This window comes from Salvelinus sp. IW2-2015, linkage group LG8 (genome assembly GCF_002910315.2).
Source record: "Salvelinus sp. IW2-2015 linkage group LG8, ASM291031v2, whole genome shotgun sequence".
Classification (NCBI taxonomy): domain Eukaryota; kingdom Metazoa; phylum Chordata; class Actinopteri; order Salmoniformes; family Salmonidae; genus Salvelinus; species Salvelinus sp. IW2-2015.
This window is the reverse complement of record NC_036848.1, coordinates 38,816,342-38,841,045: the sequence shown is the minus strand read 5'-3', so window position 1 is coordinate 38,841,045 and position 24,704 is coordinate 38,816,342. Positions and strand designations below refer to the sequence as shown.

Below are 24,704 nucleotides of genomic sequence, written 5' to 3'. Positions count from 1 at the left end.
TATTGTCAATATTATGTTATCAATCAGGTATTCTGTTGTAATATTCATATATTGTCATACAAGAGTCAAAAACCAATGATAAATCATTGGTCAAAACGTTCATTGATACTAGAGTAGATTACATTTTATTTGATATCTCCTTCCCAATAGGTGGCGACACAACATTTCAATACAGTCCCCGTGTATTACCATCGATAAATAATGTAATCTAGCCACGTAAACATTGTAGCCAAGGAACCAGAGGCAATTTAAAACCAAGTGCAGCAGCTCGCCTTTCTGAGTTTTGTCAGGAACATCTACGGATAATTGCAGATTATTTACGGTGTAAAATTATTTGTTTATAAATGCAAGATGCGCCAGAAGTGTCTTAACTAGGCAGCCAGGTAGGTGGCTATCGTTAGCAGGGGTGTATTCATTTCACCAATTATGTAGCAAAACGTTTCTTAAACGGAAGCAAATGGAACGAAACGGGGAGGGACCTACCTGAATTTGTCCAATGGAAACTGTCGCTTTATTGCGAAACGTTTGGCAACTGGCGGAATGAATACACCCCTGGTACTCACTGGGTGCGGGACGTTAGCTAACGAACATTAGTTAGCTAGCTAGGTAGTTAGTGATAAACGCCACTATGTACAATTAATAAGCTAGATAATGTGGCTTTGGAGGCGAACGTAGCTAAATCACTTGATAAAGGGAGAGTAGATAACTGGCTAGCTAGCTAATCTTGTRCAAAGACAGTGTACTAGTTAGAGCCAGGTATCAACGTCACACCGGCACGTGGGCACTTGTAGCTAGCTACCTACTTTTTTTTAATCAGACTTCAAGCCCGTTTTGACATGTTTGCAGCAACATCAAGTTTTGCTTTGTCGTGTTCTGCAGCAACATCAAGCTAGCTAAACAAAATTCCATTGTTGCGATAAAATATCTTTAGTTATATGTTTTATATCATCATGTGCCATTCCCCAGGACCAATGATGAGTTCCTGTGCTCCAAGAACTTATTTACCTGACAGGTCTTGACAGCACACAGGAACATCAGACCCAGGTAATGCATGAAACAGAGGAAGCCCAAAAGTGCACAGCTACTGCTTTGAAAATCACACCACTAACCCCARAGTGTGCCTATTTGTATTACATGAAGCTAGCTACATGTGTTTACTTGATGCCAGTCAAATAGACTAAACGTTTCCTCTTGAAAGCAGACTGATATCATGGAGGAAACAAAGGGAGAGCTGGTACATCTGTGTATGGACTATCCTGAGGGTCTCTCCATATTCAAGATTCACAACCTTTACCTGAAGGCCTACAACAAGCCTCTGGATCTGGGATGCTCAAACAGGCAAGGAGAACTTCTAATATAGACCAGTGAAGGGCAACTGGTCCGAGGGGTGTACTGTACACACCAATAGTCAACTTCTCATGGGTTAAATCAGTCTTACGAGTTGAGCTGGTATGAAAGCCTGTACACCAGGGATCATCAACTAGATTCAGCAGCAGGACAATTTTTTTATTGAGTGGATGGTCAGGGGGCCAGAACGTAATTACAAATAATTTGTAGACTAAGTTGACTGCAAGAAGCCCAACAGATAATATTTTCCTAAAACATAATCATTTCAAACCTTGCTTACGTTTGTATGCAATCACATACAGTTGAAGTCYGAAGTTTACATACACTTAGGTTGGAGTCATTAAAATTAGTTTTTCAACCACTTCACAAATTTGTTGTTAACAAACTATAGTTTTGGCAAGTCGGTTAGGAWATCTACTTTGTATGACACAAGTAATTTTTTCAACATTTGTTTACAGACAGATTTTTAAACTTATTCACTGTATCACAATTCCAGTGGGTCAGAAGTTTACATACACTAACTTGACTGCCTTTAAACAGCTTGAAAAATTCCTGAAAATGATGCCATGGCTTTAGAAGCTTCTGATAGGCTAATTGACATAATTTTAGTTAATTTGAGGTGTACCTGGGGATGTATTTCAAGGCCTACCTTCAAACTCAGTTCTTCTTTGCTTGACATCATGGGAAAGTCAAAAGAAATCAGCCAAGACCTCAGAAATACAATTGTAGACCTCCACAAGTCTGGTTCATCCCTGGGAGCAATTTCCAAACGCCTGAAGGTACCACGTTCATCTGTACAAACAATAGTACGCAAATATAAACACCATGCAACCACTCAGCCGTCATACCGCTCAGGAAGGAGACGCAATCTGTCTCCTAGAGATGAACATACTTTGGTGCAAAAAGTGCAAATCAATCCCAGAACAACAGCAAAGGACCATGTGAAAATGCTGGAGTAAACAGGTACAAAAGTATCTATATCCACAGTAAAACGGGTCCTATGTCGACATAACCTGAAAGGCCGCTCAGCAAGGAAGAAGCCATTGCTCCAAAACTGCCCTAAAAAAGCCAGACTACGGTTTGCAACTGCACATGGGGAAAAAGATCGTACTTTTTGGAGAAATGTCCTCTGGTCTGATGAACCAAAAATAGAACTGCTTGGCCATAATGAACATGGTTATGTTTGGAGGAAAAAGAGGGAGGCTTGCAAGCCGAAGAACACCATCCCAACCATGAAGCACGGGGGTGGCAGCATCATGTTGTGGGGGTGCTTTGCTGCAGGAGGGACTGGTGCACTTCACAAAACAGATGGCATCATGAGGATGGAAAATTATGTGGATATATTGAAGCAACGTTTCATGACATCAGTCAGGAAGTTAAAGCTTGGTCGCAAATGGGTCTTCCAAATGGACAATGACCCCAAGCATACTTRCAAAGTTGTGGCAAAATGGCTTAAGGACAACAAAGTCAAGGTATTGAAGTGGCCATCCCAAGCCCTGCCCTCAAATCCTATAGAAAATGTGTGGGCAGAACTGAAAAAGCGTGTGAGAGCAAGGAGGCCTACAAACCTGACTRAGTTACACCAGCTCTGTCAGGAGGAATGGGCCAAAATTCACCCAACTTATTGTGGGAAGCTTGTGGAAGGCTACCCGAAACGTTTGACCCAAGTTAAACAATTTAAAGGCAATGCTACCAAATACTAATTGAGTGTGTGTAATCTTCTGACCCACTGGGAATGTGTTGAAAGAAATAAAAGCTGAAATAAATCATTCTCTCTACTATTATTCTGACATTTCAAATTCTTAAAATAATGTGGTGATCCTAACTGGCCTAAGACAGGGAATTTGTACTTGTATTAAATGTCAGGAATTGTGAAAAACTGAGTTTAAATGTATTTGGCTAAGGTGTATGTAAACTTCTAACTTCAACTGTATATCTCTATTATGTTTGCGAATACTTTAACATATTTCCAAAATTAAAATAACTTGGAGCTGATTTGCTAGTGTTTTTACTGACTTTTACGTCCTCCCCCTCAGAAAAATCACCCGCGGGCCAAATTTGACCTGCAGGCCGCAAGTTGGGGAACCTAGTACAGGGTTTCCCAAACACGCCATCCCAAAGGGATGCACATTTTGTTTTTTGCCCTAGCACTACACAACTGATTAAAATAATCAACTAATCATCAAGCTTTGATCATTTGAATCAGCTGTGTAGTGTTAGGGCAGAAAACACAATGTGCACCCCTTGGGCTCCAGAGGCCCGAGTTTGGGAAACGCTGGCCTACATTTACATTTAAGTCATTTAGCAGACGCTCTTATCCAGAGCGACTTACAAATTTGAAAGTTCATACATATTCATCCTGGTCCCCCCGTGGGGAATGAACCCACAACCCTGGCGTTGCAAGCGCCATGCTCTACCAACTGAGCCACACTGGGCCTAGTGCCCAGCTATCCTAGCAGTTGACATTGCAGATGACAGTGTACTGATGTATAGTGTACAGATGATTATTGATGGCTCATMAACTATTTTTTTCTACCTGTATTTGTTTTCTCTTCGTATATGTCCTTGTCTATGTTTTGATTGCTTTTTTGTATATAGAGCTGCAACCAAAATMTTAAATCATTATCTTATCTTTTCCCTACTCTACATTGTTACTATGGTAAATGTTTTCTCATACAGTAGGTATCGGTGAAGTACAAACTTCCTAATCCTATCTTATTTCATTCTAGGTTGTTGGCACTAGAGACACTGCTGAAGACCATGCCTGACCAGCTCCGCTTCTCCTCTACTGGAGGACTGACTGTATGGCCTATCATGTCTCGTCTACAGACAACCACCTCATCATCTTCCTCACCATTAGCATCATCGTCAGCAGCAGCTATAAAACGTCCCACTGCACCWGGATGCTCAGCACAGGATATCAGCAAAGGTAAGAAGTTGAGGAACCCACTGATCTGTATATGAGTGGATAAGTGAAAACATGGATTCCGCCGTCTTACTTACACCAATCCAACCCTCAGATCTGTAGGCAGACGTTGTATTTTCAAAACAAGGAGACCTTTGATTTTGCCTAACGTGTTGATTTGTCTTCCTCTCCAGCTGTGTGCCTGAACAGGCTCAGAAGAGAGGTGCTGCTCATGCTCAGCGCCATCCCTGGTGGTGTGGAGGTGCCAAAGCTTTGTGCCTGCTACAAGCAGATGTACGGCAGGCAGCTGACCCTCGGAGAATATGGGCTGGCAGGCCTCCAAGAGCTGTTTACTGCCCTGGGGGACCAGGTGTGTGTGGAGAGACAGGACAAGATGAACTTGGTTAGGCTGAGCAGTCCTGGCGACCAGATGGAATACTCACAGCCACAGCAGGAGCCTGTACGGGAGAGGAGGAGGAGGAGAGAGGAAAAAGAAGAGAGGGATGTAAATAAAAGCCCGTCAGGAGCTCTGCTCAGGAAGACAGGTGAGGCTTTCTGTTGTTATATTTCGTGTTGAATTGACTATAGGGCTGGGCGAATGAATGTTTGAGCTCAATATTCCAAATGCCTGTTTCGCAAAAGTCCTTAATTTCTTTTTTTACAATTATGAACGTTTATTTCTGCTTTTTCTCATGTTGTTGTTTTGGTCTCGTCTTCTTCGCTCCTTCTGTCCTGTGTGCACATTTCCATTTACAAATGCATACAGTACCAGTCAAAAGTTTGGACACACCTACTCATTTCAGGGTTTTTCTTTATTTTTACTATTTTCTACATTGTAGAATAATAGTGAAGACATCAAACTATGAAATAACACATATGGAATCATGTAGTAACCAAAAATGTGTTAAAATAAATATATTTATTTAATATTTCAGATTCTTCTAAGTAGCCAGCCTTTGCCTTGATGACAGCTTTGCACACTCTTGGCATTCTCTCAACCAGCTTAATGAGGTAGTCACCTGGAATGCATTTCAATTAACAGGTGTGCCTTGTTAAAAGTTCATTTGTGGAATTTCATTCATTCTTAATGCATTTGAGCCATTCAGTTGTGTTGTGACAGGGTAGGGGTGGTATACAGAAGATAGCCCTATTTAGTAAGAGACCAAGTCCATATTATGMCAAAAACAGCTCAAATAAGCAAAGAGAAACGACAGTCCATCATTACTTTAAGACATGAAGGTCAGTCAATCTGGAAAATGCCAAGAACTCTGAAAGTTTTTTCAAGTGCAGTCGTAAAAACCATCAAGCACTATGATGGAACTGGCTCTCATGAGGACCGCCACAGCAAAGGAAGACCCCTGAGTTACCTCTGCTGCAGAGGATAAGTTCATTAGTTACCAGCCTCAGAAATTGCAGCCCAAATAAATGCTTCACAGAGTTCAAGTAACAGACACATCTCAACTACTTTAAAGAATATAAAATATATTTTGATTTGTTTAACACATTTTTGGTTACTACGTGATTCCATATGTGTTATTTAATAGTTTTGATGTCTTCACTATTATTCTACCATGTAGAAAATAGTTAAAATAAAAATGTGTCAGCTTCTCATTGCGCACAGAGCAGACACTACTAAAAAGGGAGTATCAATGAACATTGATTCTAGAAAATGTGTCATTGCGGTACTAGGTCCCAGTAGCAGCATTTTAGCCAAATACTGTTATTCCTTCTGTGTAGTCTGTTTTGTAAATGTGCAATAAGCATAAAACACAATTATTTAAGGAATTTGCAACTTTGTTCTCTCTCATTCCTAGAAATAAGGTAGGCAACCTGATTTCAACATCTGAACAAAGTAGACAGGCTAGCATGCTGTACAAACAGTTGGAGATGGACAGAAGTGTTAAGTTCATGTTTTAAATATCCCTATATTTGTTATTACGGTGCTATCGCTCTGTTATTAGTGCTCCTGCGTAGGAGTCTCGTTGTTGATGAACCTGGCCTGGGTGGAATGGCAACCGTGTATTGCGCTAATGCGGTTGAGTAAGCGTTGTTAAACTGGAACCTTGTCGTTGTGTCATTTTGAGTTAACAAGAAGGGTGTGTGCATAACAATTCAACTGATCTACCTTGTTAGCTAACAAAGAGATCAAAGTTGGCTAGACTTGAAATATAGCCTAAAGATAAGCTGGCTACTCACTAGCATGTGGGCTTGTGCTTGAGAGATTTATGAGACTTGTGTTTAATTTTCTATAATGCCTTCTACAGTAAGTTAGTCATTATTAGTGAATGTGCATTATGCATGGTTCTGGTTAAATGTGTAACAAAAAGGGCATTCCATAGGCAAACTTGAAAGCCAGATCAGTGATTATGGCAAAAAAGCAGGTTAAACTATTTTGGGCTTATACTGTATTTAGCCTAAGTATAATTTCACAAGCCCTGAATTCATTAGATTATTGATGACTGTTTGAAATGCAGTGTATTTGACATTTAATTGTACATCAAAGCTTATTTAGAGAACATTTAAAACATATATATATATATATATATATATATATATATATATATATATATATATCGTGAATCGCCCATAGATGGCCATAATGCTCTTCAGCAATGTTCCCTCTAAGCTGTGCACCCTGCTCCCCCTGGACTGCCTCACAGAAAAAATATCAGCCTGCGCAGAGAAGTATGAGGTTGAACTTGACTCAAAATTCTAGAGTTTTCCCCCTTAGTTAACACTATCAACGTTTCCCTCTACTGTAGGAATTGTGATCGAATCAACGCAATATTAGCCACTTTCAATGCAAGATACTGAAACAAAACAAACTATGTAAGACTTCGTTTTGCATACTAACTGTGCAAGAGATTTTATTGTAGGCAGAATGCATCGGAGTAGGATCCTGTTGCATTGACCGGCACGACTCAGGCCCGTACTCTACACAGACGGGTGCGCCATATCCAATCAGAGCTGCATTAGTCATATATGCAAATAGACCATTGCCATAATGGATCTGTGCCATTCACTTTCAACTGGACTGTGTTTTCAGCATGAGCGGTCGTGAGTAGATGTGTTTGTGTTGAGATCAAAGCGAGAGCTGCATGTAGCCATGTGTGCACATTTGTTCTTATCCTTTGCTACATAGTGAGTTATTAGCCCAGTTATAGATACTTTGTAATCAGCAATGGGTGAGGGATTGCTTCTTACAAGAGCACAAAATGTTTACATTTCTATCTTTGAAAAGCGAGTCGGTAAAAAGCAATATTTTTTGTCTTAATGGGGCAGTGTTGTATTTTCGGGCAGGCTTGAATAAGCTAAGTAGCCAGTAGGCTGAGGGTAGCATCATTTGTCTGATTCTCTGTAATAATAGTATGGGAATAATAATGCATTTTATTTTGTAAAGTGTTTTTTTGCATCGAACAACAACATTTTCAGTCCCCTGTCGTAGAAATGCTATAGGAAGAGAGACTGCAGATTATTTCAAACAACAACTTTATTATTAGATTTGCAAAAATGAAGAAATCAACGATCCACCCAACAGTGCATTGTTGAAAGCCCAACAAACAGAGTTGTCTCATTCCTTTTATAGAAAGTACATCATTTTATCTTTGTGACTGTTAGCAGATGTACAGAAACAGGGAACAGTTTTGCAAAAAGTAATTTAGCTTGTCTGTGTAGATCAAGATAGCTGATATTGCCACCATTCTCTGTTCCTCCCTACACTTCCCACATAGCTAAGTTCCTGCCGATCGTCAACACAGGAGGTCACAGGAGGTCACGCTCTGCGGTCGCACCCAAGCGGCTCATAATTTGACCTTTGAGCACTCGACTGTACTTTTTTGGGTGTCATCCGTCATCCGTAGACTTTCTCCGTACTGTTTCACACGATTCTTGCGTAGGTGGTAAAAGAGGTTAGTGGTGTTTGAGCCTGTTGTCGGGACCGGCCTGCGGCATAATTTGCTGGCTCGGACTCAGGTCTCACGGTAGAAGGGGTGCAGGACCGTACTGAACGCCGTTGTCGCCATGCTTCAGCCGATTAGGGGGGATTAACGTTCACACTGTTGGTCAAATTATCCCTTCCATGGATCTAGACACCATCTGTGGTCACCTTTGCCATAACCTTCGAGAGAACAACAGAACAACAGAACAACAGTTTAGGGCATTTCTGATTCAGGAAATCCAGACAAATGATTTACTCTGTCAAATTATAACTTTTTTTTTTTACTACCAATATTCTTAATACAGATTTCTAAAACAGTTTTCAAAGAGAATAAGAATACACAGTTAAAAAAAAAAAAAAATTGGCTAATACCCCCCTATCATCTTGGTGATCTCACTGCAAAGTTACAGGGTCAGGGAGTTAGGGGGCCAGTCCTTAGGGAGACATCCCAACCATACAGCAGATATAATTGCCGTTATAATCATTGGTCAGTACGGAGAATTAAGTGAAACCACAAGTTCAAATTCCTATCTCCATCCATGGCTAATTTAACTTCTTTGGGCTGCAGGGGCAGTATTGAGTAACTTGGATGAAAGGTGCCCATTTCAAATGGCCTCGTACTCAATTCTTGCTCGTACAATATGCATATTATTATTACTATTGGATAGAAAACACTCAAGTTTCTAAAACCGTTTGAATTATATCTGTGAGTAAAACAGAACTCATTTTGCAGCAAACTTCCTGTCAGAAAGTGAAAAATCTCAAATCGAGGCTCTGTTCCAGGGCCTACCTAATCTTTTGCTTGAAATCTATTAGTATACATGCACTTCATACGCCTTCCACTAGATGTCAATAGGCAGTGAGAGAAGAAATGGAGTGTATAGCTTGATCTGAGGTCGAATAAGAGCTCTTGGCATGACGTGACACCAATTTCCTGTTTTCAGGAAGGCGCGAGAAGGAACCGGGGATTGCCTTCTGAKAAGCTGTCGTTATAGACGGCTACTATCTCCGGCTTTGATTTTATTTGATAAATGTGACTATCATCGTAAAGTATGTTTTTTCAATATAGTTTAATCAGATTATTGAATTTTTTTCGGGAGTTTTGGCGTGTTCCGTTCTTTGCGTTTGTTCACGATGGACAGCTTCGCGCCACTTGGCAAGTTTTGCTTGCTCATTCGAGAGGGAAAAATGACATTCTACATCCAAACAACGATTGTTCTGGACAAAGGACCACTTGTACAACATTCTGATGGAAGATCAGCAAAAGTAGGACCCATTTATGATGTTATTTCCTATTTCTGTGGAAAATGTGTCGWTGTGTTTTTCGCTTTGATTTTGGGCGCTCTCTCGCAATAACGTAAGCTGGATGTCGTACWGAAGTTATTTTTAGAATTCTAACACGGCGATTGCATTAAGAACTAAGCTATCTTTAATTTGCTGTCCAACATGTATTTTTTAGTAACGTTTATGAATAGTTATTTGATTAGATTATGTGCCTCCAAGATTTCTCCGGACATTGTTATTGCATTTTGCCTAGTATTCACATTGTATAACCACGATTTGTGCCGCTAAATATGCACATTTTCGAACAAACAATATATGTATTGTGTAATATGATGTTATAGGACTGTCATCTGATGAATTTTGAGAAGGTTAGTGAAAAAAWTTATATATTTTGCTGGTTTATTCGTTATCGCTACTGTTGGCTTGAATCAATGCTGTTGTGTTTTTGGCTATTGTGGTAAGCTAATATAATGCTATATTGTGTTTTCGCTGTAAAACACTTAAAGAATCGGAAATATTGGCTGGATTCACAAGATGTTTGTCTTTAATTTGCTGTACACCATGTATTTTTCATAAATGTTTTATGATGAGTATTTAGGTATTTCAATTTGGTCTCTGTAATTGTTCTAGCTGCTTCGGTGCTATTTCCGATTGTAGCTGCAATGTAAAACTATGATTTATACCTCAAATATGCACATTTTTCGAACAAAACATCGATTTATTGTATAACTTGTTATAAGACTGATGAAGTTGTTTCTTGGTTAGTTTGGTTGGTTCTTGGTTAGTTAGGTTGGTTTTGTGCAAGCTACCTGTGCTGTGAAAAATGTCTGTGCTTTTTTGTATTTGGTGGTGAGCTAACATAAATATACGTGGTGTTTTCGCTGTAAAACATTTTAAAAATCGGACATGTTGGCTGGATTCACAAGATGTGTATCTTTCATTTGCTGTATTGGACTTGTTAATGTGTGAAAGTTAAATATTTCTAAAAAATATATTTTGAATTTCGCGCCCTGTACTTGGACGGGCTGTTGTCATAAGTGTACCGACACCGGGCTGCAGCCATAACAGGTTTAAGAAGGTGCCAACTTTAGCTAGCTGGCTAGCTAGCCGCCGGAGGACAACAACACAACGTGATGCAACWATTTAAGTTTTTCTGTCAATGACGTATGCTCCTAATGGGATTTGATAGGAGTGACGCCAAATCCAAACTGGCTTCCCTTTACACTTTTTTTTGGGTGCACCAGCTGCTACTGGAGGCTGAATGATAGAACAGCTATTTCCATGTTATGGGATGCATTTTCTCCATTGTTTCTGATGGTAGGCCCCTCTGGTAGGTCTACATTATCATCATCCACAGTAGCCTACTTGACCACTGTCTGAAACTGTAACTTAAAGCGGGTACAGCCTCAGTGTGCACAGAAACACATGCTGGAAGTTGCACAGAATTTTCACAATGTTCAAGTTTGCTCTCAGCAGACCTGCAATTTGCTCAGTGCTGTTGAATCTTTTTAACTGTGAACCCTACACATTTATAGTGGGAGCTGCTAGGCCTAGGGGACGGGGATAGGGTCTAAAATAGGACAAGGCCATTCTATAGTCAGGGTTCTCTGTGTTAAATGGAATAGAATAGGAAGAGGCCTGAAAAACAAGTGTACATGGCAGCACATGCACACACACACACATAAAAARAAGCCTCTGGTTTCTGCAAGCACGGTCACATGACTTCCCTGGTAACAGCTCAGATGCGGCCAGCTGTAGCAGACCAGGAAACCGAAACTCAAGACCTTGGATCAATCCCTCCCTCCCACTCTCTCTCTTCACTCACGTCATCCCTCACTCTCCTGTTTTTCTGTTCTGTTTTCCTCTTATTGCTTAGTCACCATCATCTCTAATCCCATTCCAACATCTAGCCAATATACATCATTCATGTTATTACTACACAGATAAGATACTGGAGCAACGTGTTTTACTGTGTTGTCTCCTGTTGCTACAGTTTAACATCTGCCTAGGGACTGAATATTAATCAGCTTGATAGCAAATCTGTTGCAACACGCAAGTTATGTATGCCAACATGGTCCCTGACAATTTAAAAAGACACCGAAAAAGAGGCAAAACAAGGTATTGAAAATAACATTTGAAACTAGTCCAGATGATTTTACCACCAGCAGAGGGTTGCTACACTACAGTCTGGTGGCTAGTTTCTGTCTCTCCTTCCTGGAATAGGAGAGTCAGACACTAATGACTCTGTTCTCAGCTGATCACTGCTTTACTTTCTGTTTCCTTTCTCCTGTGAGCTGCTATGATTGGTGGATTGTCAAATGGGGAGGGGGAGGTTTAAAGGATGAGAGAAAGGTGCAGGGAACCATTTTGAATCAAGCACAACAAAGTTCAGACTGAAGTGTATTATATCTACCTATCGACAATCAAAACAACCATTTGGTAAGGTGACATTTTCCTTATAGGTTTGACTTGTCAATGAGGATAGCTGTTGTTAAAGGGATACTTCCCCAGAGTCTGTGTGTCCAGTATGAAGGGAGTTAGAGGTAGTTTTGTGATCCAATGCTAACTTGTACGGTTTAATTTAATATTCTGTGATCTGAGTATTGTAACAAAAATATCAGAGACATAAATGTTTAGCTGCCTCTWTTAAGGTTACCTTGGTAACCGGGCCACTCAGTAATCACATATGCCTGTGAGAATGTCACTCTTTTTGCTAACAGTGGGAGCAAACTCAAACATTGAAAAGCAACCTAGCTTTTGAACAAAACAATTTTAATAGCCAAGAAACACGAGGACAAAGTCTCACTTTAGTAGACTTTCGAGTAAATTAGACCAACTTTTATGCCTGTGCCCATTGTTTCTAAAAACAAATCTTTCAGTACTAGCAGTGCTGACATCCCCCCCTAGACAGGCAGTGTTGCTGTGCGAGGTGGGATAGCTATAATGTTAGGATTCAGATTTCTTTGTGCATTTGAAAATATGAAACAAAATGGCAGAAATACTTTGAAAATAGATACTCCGGCATTTATTTCGTTATTGATCACAACTCGCACTTGTGCCCATACTTAACTATTTTAATTAAATGCTTACACTATAGAGCCCGGAGTGTTACCACACGCCAACCTGACAGGTGAATTAGACATTCTTACCCGCCAATGCCAAATCGACCCACGTTTGGCAGGTTGCGGGTGTTAATTTTAGGCCCTGTATATACAGTGGGGCAAAAAAGTATTTAGTCAGCCACCAATTGTGCAAGTTCTCCCACTTAAAAAGATGAGAGAGGCCTGTAATTTTCATCATAGGTACACTTCAACTATGACAGACAAAATGAGGGAAAAAAATCAAGAAAATCACATTGTAGGATTTTTTATGAATTTATTTGCAAATTATGGTGGAAAATAAGTATTTGGTCACCTACAAACAAGCAAGATTAATGGCTCTCACAGACCTGTAACTTATTCTTTAAGAGGCTCCTCTGTCCTCCACTCGTTACCTGTATTAATGGCACCTGTTTGAACTTGTTATCAGTATAAAATGTATGCTTATCACGTTTGTAAATGATATGCTTATCACGTTTGTAAATGTTTTACAAGTGAAATATTTTGGCTGATTTATTAATAACTATGAGTAAGTTTAAAGCTGGACTGCTTTTTGTCTAGCTAGTTGACGTACCGATTTGAATGGGATATTCTGGGTTCTTGTTTGGACCTTTAAACTCAGGTACTGTGTGTTAGATAACAGTTTGAAAATGTCTTTGAGTCATGAGATTGCTTCACTCTTTTACCCATGGTCTTATGTTATTACCTGCTATTACACTGCAAACTCCACCCAGACTGACTCATACAAGCATTATCTAAAATGTTCCTTGTGTTTGCATTGAAAATGACCTAACTTCCTTTATCCTGTGTGTGTGTGCACGTTTATGTGCGTGTGTGTGTGTGTGTGTGTGCGTTAGCGATGTCAGAGACTGAGAAGGCCCAGAGGAAGATCCTGTCCCTGGTGGAGCAGCACCCAGAGGGGATCCCCCTGAACAAGCTGACGGTGGCCTACAGCCAGAAGTACCACTGCAACCTCACCCTGTCCTCCCTGGGCTTCAGCTCCACATCTAGCCTGGTGGCCTCTCTGGATGGGGAGCTCTATGTGGACATGGACCTGGTCTTCCACAGGAGCCATAGAGGAGCCGCCGGAGCTCCAGAACAGGCAGGGGGAGACCAGGTTAACATATCCCGCAGGCCTCGGTCTGGGAAGGACCCACCGTCGAGGACCCTCTCCCCCAGAGCTGTACCACTGAAAACCCCACCTCTGTCTACTMCCCCGATCACCTTTGGTTTCAGCTGTGGTTCTGGGTCTGATCCCCTACAACCGGCCCCAGGCTCTCGCTATGGGCCTCCCCCAAGCTCTGGGTCTTCCCTTGGGGCTACCTGTCCTTCTATTCCCCCCTCTGCTGTCCCTCGCTCCTCCCCTCTCCTTTCTTTCTCCAGAACAGTGAAAGAGAATGAAGAGGTGACTCGGGAAGAGCTACTAGACAGAGTTAAAGAAGTATGTTATTTTTTAAAGTTGTATCTGTTTTATTATATAATCTTTCTAGGCCGTTGCTGGAAAGGGAATATTCTTGTTAGAATTGCCTGGTATAAATAAAGGTTACAAATATACTGTTCTTAAATCTGTCTTTTAGTTCCTATTAATGTTGCTTTTTGTATTGTAAAGTGGTTGGTGTATTGTTTTGAGTGCACATTTAAATAAAGCTTGATTGGATGTGCTGTAGGTGATAAAGGTGTACCCCCCTGCTGCCACAACTATCGCCCAACTACAGAACGGCTACTTGCTGCGCTTTGGGAAGCCACTTCCTCTCCAGCAGTACAGGTCTCTGTACGACAACCATGAGAAACAACCTGCAGCATCCTGCGCACTTGCAGTCCAGGGAAAGACAGGAGCAGAGAAACCAGCAGGTAGAGAGACCATCATAGCTCATAATGTTAAGAAGTTGTAACTGAACAGTTGCCATGCTGGCTGGTTTAACATTAACTGTATGTGTTGAAATTACCTGTTACCTCTGATTTGACCCATGAACTCTCTCTCTGTCTTACTCTCACTCACTCACTCACACACTCCTCTCTCTCACTCTCTCTCTCTCACTCTCTCACACACACACACACACACACACACACACACACACACACACACACACACACACACACAGCCACTCCAAAGAAGACAGAGCGTGAGGGACAATCTGCTCCTTCCACACTCCTGAACAACGGATACGTGCAGGACCGGATGCACTCTAAAACAAGGTCTCCCCTGCTACGAACAACATCACCAGTTCCATCCTCATCCCCGTTACTCTCCCAGCCCCCCGTCACTCCACAAATCCCCCAGCCTGGTACCTCCGCATCGGACTCTGACTTCCCTGCACTGAAAGCGGAGCTGAGGCTGACCAAAGCCCAAGAGCGGAGGCAGCTAGCTGTGGGACAGAGGGAAGGAAACTCCCCTGTCTTCAGAGAGGCCTACCATGCCCAGCTCAGGGAAGTGCATGGGGCTAACGTGCGAGCTGTGGAGGCGCATGCTGAAGAGGAGGAGGAGGAGGATGGGATGAGGAGGAAGAGGAAGAAGGCTCTGGATCCTGAGGCGGTGAATAGTCTGGTGGAGGACGTCATACGAGACATCGCAGCCGAGGGAGAACTTGTCACCAGAGAGAAGGTGACAATCTTTCCCCGCTCCCCTTATTTACCTGTAATTACAACACACACAAAACAGTACAACTTATTTTCAAGTGGCACCGTCTGGTGGACACTTTGGGATCTTCTGCTGTCACTCCAGCCTCTTTCTCTGCTTCTCAACCTAGGTCCCAGAGGGCCATTTTCCAGCTTGACTTTTGTTGTGGTGATGGGATGGTTTTAACCTCTTCCTCSCTGTCCTGTTCTGTCCTGTGCCCAGGTGATCTCCAGGGTGTGCAGGCTGATGCAGGTCCGCACTCTGGAGGCAGGCAGGATAGACCTCCGCTGGCAGATACCAGCTCTGAAGGACCTGCAACGCAACCTTCGAGAGATCAACATGTTCATAGAGGTCAGGATACTCATACACGCACATACAGTTGTGGCAAAAAGTTTTGAGAATGACACAAATATTAATTTCCACAAAGTTTGCTGCTTCAGTGTCTTTAGATATTTTTGTCAGATGTTACTATGGAATACTGAAGTATAATTACAAGCATTTCATAAGTCTCAAAGMCTTTTATTGACAATTACATTAAGTTTATGCAAAGAGTCAATATTTGCAGTGTTGACCCTTCTTTTTCAAGACCTCTGCAACCTGCCCTGGCATGCTGTCAATTAACTTTTGGGCCACATCCTGACTGATGGCAGCCCATTCTTGCATAATCAATGCTGGGAGTTTGTCAGAATTTGTGGGTTTTTGTTTTTCCACCCGCCTCTTGAGGATTGACCTCAAGTTCTCAATGGGATTAAGGTCTGGGGAGTTTCCTGGCCATGGACCCAAAATATCGATGTTTTGTTCCCTGAGCCATTTAGTTATCACTTTTGCCTTATGGCAAGGTGCTCCATCATGCTGGAAAAGGCACCAAACTGTCACCAAACTGTTCCTGGATGGTTGGGAGAAGTTGCTCTCGGAGGATGTGTTGGTACCATTCTTTATTCATGGCTGTGTTCTTAGGCAAAATTGTGAGTGAGCCCACTCCCTTGGGTGAGAAGCAACCCCACACATGAATGGTCTCAGGATGCTTTACTGTTGGCATGACACAGGACTGATGGTAGCGCTCACCTGGTCTTCTCCGGACAAGCTTTTTTCCGGATGCCCCAAACAATCGGAAAGGGGATTCATCAGAGAAAATGACTTTACCCCWGTCCTCAGCAGTCCAATCCCTGTACCTTTTGCAGAATATTAGTCTGTCCTTGATGTTTTTCCTGGAGAGAAGTGGCTTCTTTGCTGCCCTTCTTGACACCAGGCCATCCTCCAAAAGTCTTCCCCTCACTGTGCGTGCAGATGCACTCACACCTGCCTGCTGCCATTCCTGAGCAAGCTCTGTACTGGTGGTGCATTGCATGGCAAAGAGGGAGTTTGCAATTAATTGCAATTCATCTGATCACTCTTCATAACATTCTGGAGTATATGKAAATTGCCATCATACAAACTGAGGCAGCAGACTTTGTGAAAATTAATATTTGTGTCATTCTCAACTTTTGGCCACGACTGTACACACACACACACACACACACACACACACACACACATATATACCAGAGGCACCTGCAACGCACTGTCAAATCAACATGTTCAGTTTGCACACATACGCACGTACATTAATACAGTTTTTAAACTGAATAATCTGATCATTAACTGGTGTGTATCCATATCTCTCTCAGTCTGCAGAGGCTGTGACTGCGATGTGTACCCTGTATGAGTTGGGTCAGAACCTGGCTGGTCTGAAGAACAAGAAGCGTTTTGAGGAGCTGAACCTGGGGCCGCTGTGTAAACTGCCTCTCATCCATCGCATGTTCAAGATAGACAGCAACACCAAGGACGAGGACATTCACCAGATAGAGACTGTGGACATACTGAGGGTGAGCGAGACATTGAACACATAGAGACTGTGGACATACTGAGGGTGAGAGAGACATAGAGACTGTGGACATACTGAGGGTGAGAGAGACATAGAGACTGTGGACATACTGAGGGTGAGAGACATAGAGACTGTGGACATACTGCAGGCGTGAGAGACATAGAGACTGTGGACATACTGAGGGTGAGAGAGACATAGAGAATGTGGACATACTGAGGGTGAGAGAGACATAGAGATGTGGACATACTGAGGGTGAGAGACATAGAGACTGTGAACATACTGAGGGTGAGAGAGACATAGAGAATGTGGACATACTGAGGGTGAGAGAGACATAGAGACTGTGGACATACTGAGGGTGAGAGACATAGAGACTGTGACATACTGAGGGTGAGAGACATAGAGACTGTGGACATATGAGGGTGAGAGAACATAGAGAATGTGGACATACTGAGGGTGAGAGACACTTGAACACATAGAGACTGTGGACATACTGAGGGTGAGAGAGACATAGAGACTGTGGACATACTGAGGGTGAGAGACATAGAGACTGTGGACATACTGAGGTGGAGAGAGACATAGAGAATGTGGACATACTGAGGGTGAGAGAGACATAGAGACTGTGGACATACTGAGGGTGAGAGACATAGAGACTGTGACATACTGAGGGTGAGAGACATAGAGACTGTGACATACTGAGGGTGAGAGAGGAACATAGAGAATGTGGACATACTGAGGTGAGAGACACATGATTTGACATACAACATAGAGACTGTGGAACATGACTGAGGGTGAGAGAGACATAGAGACTGTGGACATACTGAGGGTGAGAGAGACATTCACCAGATAGAGGCGCATGACTATTTTACTTTGTCATTGTTTCTCTAACTGGGGACCTGGTATATTTGTCCTTTACTCGGGACACCCAGTGCGGGGGACGGTCATTTTTCATGGTCCTTTAAGCAAGATTCAGGCAAAGTGACAGGCAGGGTAAGGGCTTTGGTAGTATATATGTGGCTGTTTTTCTTGATTGTTTGTTGTGCTGTATTTTAGTACTATCTGATTTTGTCTATGAATTGTAATTGCAGGGCTCCCTTGTGAAAGAGACCCTGAGGTGACTCCCTGTTTAAATAAAGTTTATAAAAAWATATATATATATTGATTGAACAATCGTTTTCCTGTCTCCTCCTTCCAGAGTCTGCGTGTGTTCAGGAGGAAACAGAATAAGCCCAAGGTGGACCTGGCTGAGTTTATGAAGCACCTGTCTGACCAGTATAGCTGTGACTCTCCCTACGAACTGGGCATTCGTATACACAGCGTGGGCCTGCCCATAGCCGTAAGTTTTGAGCTTCGCGGAGGTATCAGTTCCAAGTGTTGGAATATGGTCAGAGCTTATGAATCTGTATGAATCTCTTTTTTGAAATAACGTAAATAACATAATTATTGTTAGTATTATATTTCATTCATGTCTCCCCCCCAGACCTTACAGAAGGCGGTGAGCTCAGAGCATGTGTGTATGGAGCGTGCCCGGGAGGCCATCCAGAGGGAGTTGGAGGAGGAGGTGGGGGAGAGGATGAGGAAGATGAAGAGGGTCGTGATGGATGGGGCACAGGGCCCCGTCCTCTTCTCCTCTGTCGGGAGTGCCGAGCTGAGGAAGAAATACGTTACCATGACTGCAGCCGATGCCGTGCTCGAGGTCTTCACCAACGCGTCCGGGGTCTTCAACCCCAAGATGACCAAGGTGATTGGTTGGTTGATTGATTGATTGCTTAATTAATTTATTAACATAAGACAGCAATACAAAACTTATGGATGGTTGGTTGGATGGTCTTTGGTTGGGCCATTGGTTTAATCAGGTGGGTTAGAGCTGGGCGGGAAGCAAAGCCTGCAAACCCTGAACCCCATGGCTCTGGGGTTCACTATTTTAAACACTCACTTTTAACTAACATTTGCTGTGGCTGCTGTGCTTGTATGATGTTTCTTGCAGAATGCAGCCTTGGTGCCCCATGGCTTGGTCTCCCTGTTGCGATCATGTACACAGTAGGAGTAGGTAAACCCTGTGATGTTGGTGCAGGGTTTTGTGCCATCATTTGCATGAATGCCTCAGAGGCGTTGTGGTCAAATTCGTCCAGTTTCTTTTGCCACTCATTTCTTGTGATGTTGGAGGAGTTTTGTGCATACAGTCTCCGAAATGCCTCATAGGCTTTGTGTTCAGTTTTGGTCCAGTCTCGTTTACTGTCATCCACTTGTCTTTTTATTGCTTGAGCAACAGAGGATTTTTCACATTTCTCTAAAACTTGCATTTTGTCAGCTGATGCAGCCAGCTCAACTTCCTTTTCAAAGAATTCCCTTTTTGCCTTTATTTGGGTTTCTTCCATGTTTATTTTCCAAAACTGCAGCTTTAGCTTTCAAAGCAGCGCGCTCAGCCTGCGCTTTCATTCTAGCACTGGATGCACTTGACCTTGTTCTGGAGGCACGGGACTTCTTTTGATACAGCAGATACACTGTCGTGTGGCTCAATGGTCCGTTGCAGTAATTTTTAGACTTGGATGCACTTTCTGATCCAACAGAGATAATGTCATCAGGACCAATGACACTTTGCAGATGGGAATCACCTTTCACTTGATCTAGAAATTCCTTGAAAAGCAATAGTTTTGGTTCATTCCAATCGGCATGATCAGACTCTCCTCTTCAGGCAACATTTTATGCACAGCCACATGCAGTTCCATAAAGTCAGCCAATAAACCATTGAACACCTCAACATTACTGCTGACAACTTCATCATTTTCGCCACCATCCATCAATGCTTGAATAGCATTATTTTTCTTAATTAACGTTCTGAGCTTCCATCGTCGGGCGCCAATCAACTTGGACAACTTAAATATCAACAGTGCATTTCCAATAATGCCTAATGAACCTATTCAAAGTTGAAGAGCTTGCAACATTTGTTTCCAAAACAGACCTGTCAAACATTTTCAAACCAACGATCACAAAAGACCGGCTTAGCTTACACATTATACCGGTATTGTACTCACTGTCTTTAAAAAACGGATTGTCTCATCGCTGCAACTCCCCCAACAGGCTCGGGAGAGGCGAAGGTCGAGTCATGCTTCCTCTGAAACATGACCCGCCAAACCGCGCTTCTTAACACCCYCCCGCTTAACCCAGAAGCCAGCTGCACCAATGTGTCGGAGGAAACACCATTCAACTGACAACCGAAGTCAGCCTGCAGGCTCCCGGTCCGCCACATGGAGTCGCTAGAGCGCAATGAGCCAAGTAAACCCCCCCCCGGCCAAACCCTCCCCTAACACGGATTACACTGGGCAAAATTGTGCACCACCCTATGGGACTCCCAGTCACGGCCGGTAATGACATCATTGGATCGAACCCCAGGCTGTAGTGACGCCGCAGCACTGCGATGCAGTGCCTTAGACCGCTGTGCCACTTGGAAGGCAACTCATGGTCTTTTTCGTCGGCAGCGCTGCTTCAATCCAAGTGGCTTGATAAATCTATATAAAGTGTGGAACTCCATTAAATGGCAATTGCGTATGTCACTAATGCCTATTCACTGACTTCTGTAGGAGCCTTTTCCACATTTTGTTACGTTACAGCCTTATTCTAAAATTGATTTAAATTATTTAATCAATCTACTTACAATACCCCATAATGACAAAGTGAAAACAGGTAAATGAATTCAAAATAAAAAAACAGATACCTTAGTTACATAAGTATTCAGACCCTTTGCTATGAGACTCGAAATTGAGCTCAAGTGCATCCTGTTTCCATTGATCATCCTTGAAATGTTTCTACAACTTGATTGGAGTCCACCTGTGGTAAATTCAAATGATTGGACATGATTTGGAAAGGCACACACCTGTCTATATAAGGTCCCACAGTTGACAGTGCATGTCAGAGCAAAAACCATGCCATGAGGTCGAAGGAATTGTTCATAGAGCTCCAAGACAAGATTGTGTCGAGGCACAGATCCGGGGAAGTGTACCAAAATATTTCTGCAGTATTGAAGGTCCCCAAGAACACAGTGGCCTCCATCATTCTTAAATGGAAGACGTTTGGAACCACCAAGACTCTTCCTAGAGTTGGCCCCCCGGCCAAACTGAGCAATCGGGGGAGAAGGACCTTGGTCAGGGAGGTGACCAAGAACCCGATGGTCACTCTGACAGCGCTTCAGAGTTTCTCTGTGGAGATGGGAGAACCTTCCAGAAGGACAACTATCTCTGCAGCACTCCACCAATCAGGCCTTTATGGTAGAGTAGCCAGACCGAAGCCACTTCTCAGTAAAAGGCACATGACAGCCCCCTTGGAGTTTGCCGAAAGGCACCTAAAGGACTTTCAGACCATGAGAAACAAGATTCTCTGGTCTGATGAAACCAAGATTGAACTCTTTGGGCTGAATGCCAAGCATCATGTGTGGAGGAAACCTGGCACCATCCCTACGGTGAAGCATGGTAGTGGCAGCATCATGCAGTCGGGATGTGTTTCAGGGGCAAGGACTGGGAGACTAGTCAGGATCGAGGGAAAGATGAACAGAGCAAAGTACAGCGAGATCCTTGATGAAAACCTGCTCCAGAGAGCTCAGGACCTCAGACCGGGGTGACGGTTCACCTTCCAACAGGACCACGACCCTAAGCACACAGACAAGACAACACAGGAGTGGCTTCGGGACTAGTTTTTGAATGTCTTTGAGTGGCCCAGCCAGAGCCTGGACTTGAACCCGATCGAACATCTCTGGAGAGACCTGAAAATAGCTGTGCAACAACGTTCCCCATCCAACCTGACAGAGGTTGAAAGGATCTGCAGAGAGGAATGGGAGAAACTCCCCAAATACAGGTGTGCCAAGCTTSTAGCATCATACCGAAGAAGACTTGAGGCTGCCAAAAGTGCTTCAGCAAAGTACTGAGTAAAGGGTCTGAATACTTACAGTGGGGAAAACAAGTATTTGAAACACTGCCGATTTTGCAGGTTTTCCTACTTACAAAGCATGTAGAGGTCTGTAATTTTTATCATAGGTACACTTCAACTGTGAGAGACGGAATCTAAACAAAAATCCAGAAAATCACATTGTATGATTTTTAAGTAATTAATTTGCATTTTATTGCATGACATAAGTATTTGATKACCTACCAACCAGTAAGAATTCCGGCTCTCACAGACCTGTTAGTTTTTCTTTAAGAAGCCCTCCTGTTCTCCACTCATAACCTGTATTAACTGCACCTGTTTGAACTCGTTACCTGTATAAAAGACACGTGTCCACACACTCAATCAAACAGACTCCAACCTCTCCACAATGGCCAAGACCAGAGAGCTGTGTAAGGACATCAGGGATAAAATTGTAGACCTGCACAAGGCTGGGATGGGCTACAGGACAATAGGCAAGCAGCTTGGTGAGAAGGAAACAACTGTTGACGCAATTATTAGAAAATGGAAGAKGTTCAAGATGACGGTCAATCACCCTCGGTCTGGGGCTCCATGCAAGATCTCACCTCGTGGGGCATCAGTGATCATGAGGAAGGTGAGGGATCAGCCCAGAACTACASGGCAGGACCTGGTCAATGACCTGAAGAGAGCTGGGACCACAGTCTCAAAGAAAACCATTAGTAACACACTACGCCGTCATGGATTAAAATCCTGCAGCGCACGCAAGGTCCCCCTGCTCAAGCCAGCGCATGTCCAGGTCCGTCTGAAGTTTGCCAATGACCATCTGGATGATCCAGAGGAGGAATGGGAGAAGGTCATGTGGTCTGATGAGACAAAAATAGAGCTTTTTGGTCTAAACTCCACTCGCCATGTTTGGAGGAAGAAGAAGGATGAGTACAACCCCAAGAAAACCATCCCAACCGTGAAGCACGGAGGTGGAAACATCATTCTTTGGGGATGCTTTTCTGCAAAGGGGACAGGACGACTGCACCATATCGAGGGGAGGATGGATGGGGCCATGTATCGCGAGATCTTGGCCAACAATCTCCTTTCCTCAGTAAGAGCATTGAAGATGGGTCGTGGCTGGGTCTTCCAGCATGACAACGACCCGAAACACACAGCCGGGGCAACTAAGGAGTGGCTCCGTAAGAAGCATCTCAAGGTCCTGGAGTGGCCTAGCCAGTCTCCAGACCTGAACCCAATAGAAAYTCTTTGGKGGGAGCTGAAKGTCCGTATTGCCCAGCGACAGCCCCGAAACCTGAAGGATCTGGAGAAGGTCTGTATGGAGGAGTGGGCCAAAATCCCTGCTGCAGTGTGTGCAAACCTGGTCAAGAACTACAGGAAACGTATGATCTCTGTAATTGCAAACAAAGGTTTCTGTACCAAATATTAAGTTCTGCTTTTCTGGTGTATCAAATACTTATGTCATGCAATAAAATGCAAATTATTTACTTAAAAATCATACAATGTGATTTTCTGGATTTTTGTTTTAGATTCCGTCTCTCACAGTTGAATTGTACCTATGATAAAAATTACAGACCTCTACATGCTTTGTAAGTAGGAAACACTGCCGATTTTGCAGGTTATCAAATACTTGTTCTCCCCACTGTATGTAAATGTGATATTTGCAAACATTTCTTAAAACCAGTTTTTGCCTTGTCATTATGGGGAATTGTGTGTGTAGAATGAGAATTTAGAGTAAGGCGGTAGCAATTTTAGAGTAAGGCTGTAACGTAAGAAAATGTGGAAAAAGTCAAGGGGTCTGAATACTTTTCAAATGCACTGTGAGACATCCAAAGCACAGAAAAATTGCCTGTGTTTCAACTTCTGGCAGAATTCCAATGCACAGAAAATGCAGTGTTTCTTAAAAACTCCTCTTGCTTTTTTAAAACTTAAATGTAGCGTCTTTCGATTAGCCGTGGCAAAACCAGTTGCACAATTTAAGACGCACATCCAAAATCCCATAGAAAGTCAAGAATCCAATGGCTTGATAAATAAAACTTTAAAAAATGTATTTGTAGAATCCAAAATGATAAGTACAAGGTAAACAAAGGATCCAATATTCCATTTAAACTGAAAAGATCAAGGTAAGACATGTGCGTCTCAAATCTTGCATCTGGTTTTAAGTTATTCTAAATGGCGCAATATGACCTAATAAACTAATATTTGCATAACCAAAGAAATATAGGAACTGGCTCCAACAGTTACAAATGTTTAGATTTCTTAAGGTCAAACTCTGACCCTAGAATCCCTCCTCCCTCTGACCTAAATCTAGCAGAAACCTCATTAACCTTCTCTCTGTTACCCCTCAGAAGGCTGCTCTGATCCCTCTTTCTCTGCTAGGGGACCGTGTGTAAAACTTTGGGATTTAGCTGGTTATCCCCCATGACATGTCACATCATGCCCTGGTTTTTATTTGAGACTGGGTGATAATTCCACTAAGCCCCTGCTTCGGTCCATGAGCAAGAGGGGGAGAGTAAGAGAGAGGTGGATCACAGTCAAATGAGTGTGTGAACAACTGTCTCTTCTCTGCTTATTAAGGAAATGTCATCGTAAGTAATACTTGCTAATTGGCTAATCCTAAACAAAGCCATAGGAAAAAGTTGTTAGTGAACAAAACGCTGGCTGGCTAGCCTGCTTCAGGTGTAGCTGTTTCAGCCTGATGCTGGGTGGAATATGTTCCACTGTCACTGTCTGGAGTTGTTGTGACAGTGGAGCCA

General features: G+C 42.8%; 1 protein-coding gene across 5 annotated transcripts in view; it reads left to right on the top strand.

Moving 5' to 3' along the window:
- Positions 1–176: 176 nt before the first annotated feature.
- Positions 177–24,704, top strand: part of wu:fj29h11 (uncharacterized) — a 58,319-nt gene continuing 33,791 nt past the window's right edge. For 3 of the 5 annotated variants that reach the window (XM_023993284.3, XM_023993285.2, XM_023993283.2), the window contains exons 1-12: positions 177–383; positions 967–1,044; positions 1,202–1,338; positions 4,077–4,276; positions 4,447–4,797; positions 13,429–14,012; positions 14,239–14,422; positions 14,674–15,173; positions 15,411–15,539; positions 16,856–17,053; positions 18,245–18,385; positions 18,530–18,790. In XM_023993284.3, the coding sequence (XP_023849052.1) occupies positions 1,211–1,338; positions 4,077–4,276; positions 4,447–4,797; positions 13,429–14,012; positions 14,239–14,422; positions 14,674–15,173; positions 15,411–15,539; positions 16,856–17,053; positions 18,245–18,385; positions 18,530–18,790 (2,676 nt within the window). In that variant the 5' untranslated portion in view covers positions 177–383; positions 967–1,044; positions 1,202–1,210. Of the gene's footprint in view, positions 384–966; positions 1,045–1,201; positions 1,339–4,076; positions 4,277–4,446; positions 4,798–11,815; positions 11,913–13,428; positions 14,013–14,238; positions 14,423–14,673; positions 15,174–15,410; positions 15,540–16,855; positions 17,054–18,244; positions 18,386–18,529; positions 18,791–24,704 lie in introns of those variants that run through there. The other 2 variants (XM_023993286.2, XM_023993287.2) reach the window with 2 other exon arrangements.